Source organism: Diadema setosum, chromosome 7 (genome assembly GCF_964275005.1).
Source record: "Diadema setosum chromosome 7, eeDiaSeto1, whole genome shotgun sequence".
In the NCBI taxonomy this organism is placed as follows: domain Eukaryota; kingdom Metazoa; phylum Echinodermata; class Echinoidea; order Diadematoida; family Diadematidae; genus Diadema; species Diadema setosum.
In genome coordinates this window covers 29,602,919-29,608,918 of record NC_092691.1, presented here as the reverse complement: position 1 = coordinate 29,608,918, position 6,000 = coordinate 29,602,919, and the positions used below count along the sequence as shown (strand labels likewise).

Here is a 6,000-nt window from a genome sequence, read left to right as displayed (position 1 = left end):
TAGACTTGATTGAGCTATGGCCAGAATGATTTCAGTGTATACAATTTGCGTGACATTCTTCAATTTTTTTTTTCTCCAAATTCAAATTCCTTAATCACATTTAAAAATGAAATTTAGCATATCACCACATTTTGTATCGCTGGACATTTCAGGCAAGCCTTGCACAAGTCAAAAGAAGTCAGAGTTCAGATGGAGTATCCAAGCTGTGGAGTCTTGGCAAACTCAACCATGTTGCCATTGCAGTGCCAGACCTAGGTAAGGCTTCTTTGTTTCTCGTCCGGTATCTAAGAATGTCTATGACTTTCTCTGGCACTCAGAGGGGAATTTACCCCTCATTTACATGTGGATTAAGTGAATGCAGAAATAGTATTTGAACACTTGCGATGAATTTTGAGGAAAATAAATCTGTTAAAAAGTTATGAGTTTTTAAAGTTTTGATGAAATTCATGTGCCATCATCACTGGATAAGAAAACTACAACAATGTGTGATGTCACAGTAGGAGAATTAAAAACAAAGAGAATTTCTCAAAATTCTTATCAGTTATTGAAAAGCAAACATACCGTTGTCTTGTTTGTGGCATATGTTGAGGGTAATATTATTCTCCCTGATTTTTGAAGGAGGTATAGTCGGTGTGCTTTCTTGTGCTGGAAAAGTGAAAATTTAGCATATTATTCTACAACACATCGTTCCTTTAGGGGGTGAACAATATGGACAGAACTGTATTACACCACTTAGGGGAAATCAAATGTTTCCATGATATGAAGGTGGTGTGTTTTCTTTCATCTGTCATTGACTTTGACAATTTTGCATTAAAGAGCAATTATCAAAGTTTTTAGCCCTCATTTTGTATGAGCTTTCTTCATTTTCCAGCAAATCTATTGTCAGAAGAAGGCATCTTGAAATGTTAATGTTGGCTGTGTCAGATATTAACTCAGACTGTCTCATTTTAGAAGCAGAAAACTACAGCTATCCCTGAATATATTTTCTTTTATGTAGTTTTTGAATGCTGAAGACACTTTCCGAGATGAATGAGATTATGATGAGGTTAATGTGTCATGGAAACTTAAGTGTCCATACAATGTGAGATACTAGTATATTCAGAGCTAACAAAGCACCAAGTCTTATTTTCAGACCTTATTGTTTGCTTAATATGCCTGTCACCTCTCAGGGAACAATCGGGAGTTTGTCATGTGGGTAAAACTTTAAATCATTGCACAAGGTGTTGAACTTTATATTTTGCGCTATATGCATTAACACATGTATTTCATTCAGCCAAATCTCGAATTAGAATAAGGAATTGAAAATGAGTTTAGGATAGATTTATAACAAATATCTGTTTTTGACCCTTAGTAGGGGCTGGATGTGGATCTTGTATTCATAACATTTTCATGACAACTGTCACAACTAACAGTGTCAGATGTTAGGGGAAATACATATTGGCAGATGATGCACAGATCTATGCCAAAATATGTACTGTACAGTGCCCTAACATGTGCAACAGGAATGGTCGCAGTCCATCATATTTCTGCCAAATTTGTGAGCATTTGTGTCAATATCACTGCACAGCCAAGTTCCTCCTTTTTTTCATTTTTTTTTTTTTTTTGGATAAAGTCACGCACTATCTGCAAACCTGTATTCAGTATTATAGAACGGCATATTCTGCAATAAAGAACACTCAGCTTTGTTAATCAGCATGTAAACAACCAACAAAAGGCAATCAAAATCTTTTTCATACATCAACTGCTGCCAAATTTTAATAAAGTCAAAATTTGATAGAACAGGATACTAGGCTAGTGAAAACAGAATAAACATGAATGACTATGTATTCCCAACTTCACGTTGAGTTGAAAAGGCAGGCTTTAAACCGCAACTTTCTGACTGCCGTGTTGGCAAGAGAAATAAACTGTTGTTTTGTTCATTTAGCCTCTGATGTTTAATCATTTTGTACTGCTTAAAGGGAAGATAAACCCCAAGAGCAATGTGGATGGAGTGAAAGCAGCAACATTAGTAGAACACATCAGTGAAAGTTTGAAGAAAATCGGACAATCGATGCAAAAGTTATGAATTTTTAAAGTTTTGCTGTTGGAACCGCTGGACGAGGAGACTACTAGAGGTTATGACGTATGAGTGGACAACAATACCAAGAAAATATAAAGAAAATTCTACAAAAATCCATTTTTCATGAAAATTACAAATTCCATCAACTTGATATTGACATATGTTAGGGGTAGCAATTATTCCCCCTGCTTTCTGAAAGAGGTTGGTCCATTGCTCTTTCATAATTCTAGAAAAGTGAATTTTTGTTGAATTTCCTTTATATTTTCTTTGTATTGTTGTCCACTCATACGTCATATCCTCTAGTAGTCTCCTCATCCAGCGGTTTCAACACCAAAACTTTAAAAATTCATAACTTTTGCATCGATTGTCCGATTTTCCTCAAACTTTCACTGATGTGTTCTACTAATGTTGCTGCTTTCACTCAATCCACATTGCTTTTTGGGTTTACCTTCCCTTTAAGAAATCACCATGTCTGTTGTCTTACATTTCATATAGAACATGCTGGCAGAGCGTTCTGTGGAAGCAGATTGTGTCGTGACATGCTTTAACGCCTCTCCTCTCTCGTTTCCCATCGCAGATAAAGCAGCCAGTATGTACAGAGATATACTCGGGGCCAAAGTCAGCGAGACTGTGGTTAGTATTTCTCTCTTTTGCCCCTCATGGGAAAGAATGAAAATCATTACTTTGTATTCCCCTTACCCCATCACATCCCAAAAAATCACATTTCTATAATTTGATGCTATATCTTCATATCATGGTTCAGAATTATTCATTGTCAGTGTTTCTTGAGCTGTAGAATGAAAGGTTCTTTTGAACATTTTGTATATTGATGTATAACTGTTTTTTTCATTGCAACATTTTTATAAGTTCCCTCTTAATTGCTAGATTCATAAATTCTTCTCAAATTGGCAAAATTTCTGTAAATTTCTTTCCAACTGCAGATTTCATGAATTCAATCAGTTCCATTGTATCTTTTGTCGATACAAAGTATGTAGTGAAATTCACATAAAATATGTCAGTCAAAGAAACATGATGGATGATGATTTTTTTATTTTTTATTTATTTATTTATTTATTTTTTTTTTTTGGGGGGGAGGGGTGGCTAAAAATACTTCACGCCCCATCAGACAAGAGTTAAGGTTCTAATGAGTTTAACTCTGCTGCAAGCGAGACATATCCAATAGTCCAGCTCTGAGCAGGGCCCAAATGTTGCTATCTTGCCCTGTGGCTCCCAGCCAGTTGCCACATCCTGTATTGCATTGCATGTGTTTGATGAGTAATGGCACAACACACCTCACAGTTAGCAGTCAGTGATGACGGTGCTTGTAAATTTGGAGAGGTATCTCCCTTGTAGTGTCCTTGTAAATCTGATGTGAATAATGACATCTTGAACTTTTCATGTTCATGAATGGGTAGAGTACCCAAGTAGGGAAGCATTTTGTATTTTTGTGTGTGTGTGTGGTTTTGTTTTTAAAAAGCAGTGAAACATTTGCAACAGATCCGTCACAAGTGTCGAAGAAATGTTATGAAAATTAACAGCAGTGGAGGTACATTGTCAGTTACTCATCTGATACAAAAAAGTGAGTAACTCTTTGAAAGGATTGTCCTGATCATGTGACCAAATCAGTAGAAATATCAGTCATTATTATTATTATTATTATTATTATTATTATTATTATTATTATTATTATTATTATTATTATTATTATTATTATTATTATTATTATTATTATTATTATTATTATTATTATCATTATTATTGGCTTTTTTATAATGATGATCTTCATCATCATTATTGTTCTTCTCCAACCGTAGAGCTGGGTCCAATCCATGGACCTGGGACATAACAGAGGGAATGTCACAAAAAAAGTTTGATGTACATGAAAGAATGCATAATGGCCAGAATGGAATGTTCTCTGAGTTAAACAAACTCTACTGTAACCTGCTGCTTGCACTTACTGCCCGGATCTCCAGCAGTTTAAAGAGCTCACCCATAGGGCAAAGTCTTGCCATTTTATACAGGTATTAAACTCACAAGGAGCTCTAGCAAGGCAAGCCTAACCCTATCATGTGCATCACCATGGCTTGGCTTCCTATATGTGATCATGTACACATCATGTTATAGATGGGATCTTGAGAGAAATGTGGTTTGTCCCTAGGATGGAAATTCCCTGTACTGTATTGAAACTTTATATGTTGCTTGGTATTTGATCACTGAACTGTCAGGATTATCATTATATCAGGGGACTCCCGTTACAATAAAGTCTCCGGGACCGGCAGTTTTCTTTTGTTATATCAAAATTTGTTATAGCCAAACAGTAAATTATAAAGACATAGATAAAATTTTGTTACCTGAATTTTTACTTTGTTGTAGTGAGAGTTTCATTATAACTGTATTGACAGAGACTCCAACTCTCCCGCCGAAAACCCATTTTTGCAAAATCTCCCGTTCTCCCGCTTGAGATTTAATTTCTCCCGCCCTGGCTCTGTGTCTCCGGTTGGAAAGGATTTCTTACTTATTGCTACTGTATGTTGAAAAAATAAGCCTTAGATAGCACCAGGGAACATGTAGAACCCTAGGAACTTCGCACACATCAACTTGGAGTCTCCTTTTTGCTAGGGGTTTCAGGCGGGAGAATCTCCAGATCAGAAGGTGCTTTGGGTTGGAGTCTCTGTATTGATTGTAATGGGAGTGCACTGTATTACTGTTATTGCAATAAGTAGAATTAGTAGTCACAGTAGTCGTAGAAGTAGTAGTAGTAATAGCACTGATGGACGTACACTGTAGTAGTAATGGTGCTAGTAATAGTAGTAGTGGTGGTGGTGGTAGTAGTAGTAGTAGTAGTAGTAGTAGTAGTAGTAGTAGTAGTAGTAGTAGTAGTAGTAGTAGTAGTAGAAGTAGTAGTAGTAGTAGTAGTAGTAGTAGTAGTAGTAGTAGTAGTAGTAGTAGTAGTAGTAGTAGTAGTAGTGGTAATAGTAGCAGTATTTCTATCATTGGATTGTTACATTATTCTATCATCACTATTACTATCATTGTCATCAAATTGATCATCATCATTATCATTATCCTTATACTTCATTAGCCTCTTCCGGAGCATGGTGTCTACACAGTTTTCATTGACCTCGGCAACACCAAGCTGGAGCTGCTCCACCCACTTGGAGAGAAGAGTCCGATAGAAGGCTTCCTCAAGAGTAAACCAGAAGGAGGAATGCATCACATATGCCTTGAGGTAAAGCTTTCTGGTGAAATTGTTCAAAGGGATAGTATAGCATTGGTGGAGATGAGAATTTGGCTTTTAATTTTTTTCAAGATACCAGGAAACCACTTATGATATAGTACGAAGATACCATTCTAAGAGGAATTAAATGTGTATGTGATGAAAATCGGTTTTGGTATCGCTGAGGCACCCCAAAACAAAGTAAAACAAAGCGATCGTAATAAATGGTGGGTCCCGCCTTTTATTAGGATCACTCTTTTCTTGATATCTCAGCCATTTCAAAACCAATTTTCATCAAATAAACGTTGAATCCTTCTTAGAATTACATGCTCTTTCATATTTCATGAGAGGTTTCTCATTAGCTCACTTAGGAATGTTCAAAACATGAATCCCTACCTCAACCAGTACTGTTCAGTCCCTTTAATACCTGCCATCTCCCCATAGGTCTGCTGAGAAGGCCCATAAATGCAGTTGCAATGGCAGTTGCCCCTAGATCTCCAGAGGGCAACTTAGGGTGATTCAATTTTAATTTGTTCAAATGAGCCCTATGCCCCCCCCCCCCCCCCAAAAAAAAAAAAACCCCAACAACAGCAAAAACGGAAGGGATAGAGCTTTGTTCGTGCTATGAGCTGTTTCAAGTTTGTTCCAGGCATGCCCCCTTCAGGGGAGGTGGGGGGGGGGGGGACCAAGTTTGGGACCAATTAACACATTTTTCTCATCTTCT

At 36.9% G+C, this 6,000-nt stretch overlaps 1 protein-coding gene across 1 annotated transcript in view; it reads left to right on the top strand.

Moving 5' to 3' along the window:
- Positions 1-6,000, top strand: part of LOC140230565 (methylmalonyl-CoA epimerase, mitochondrial-like) — a 32,114-nt gene that overhangs the window by 3,983 nt on the left and 22,131 nt on the right. The window contains exons 2-4 of the mRNA XM_072310707.1: positions 153-255; positions 2,637-2,692; positions 5,142-5,288. Coding sequence (XP_072166808.1) covers positions 153-255; positions 2,637-2,692; positions 5,142-5,288 — 306 coding nt within the window. The remainder of the gene's footprint in view (positions 1-152; positions 256-2,636; positions 2,693-5,141; positions 5,289-6,000) is intronic.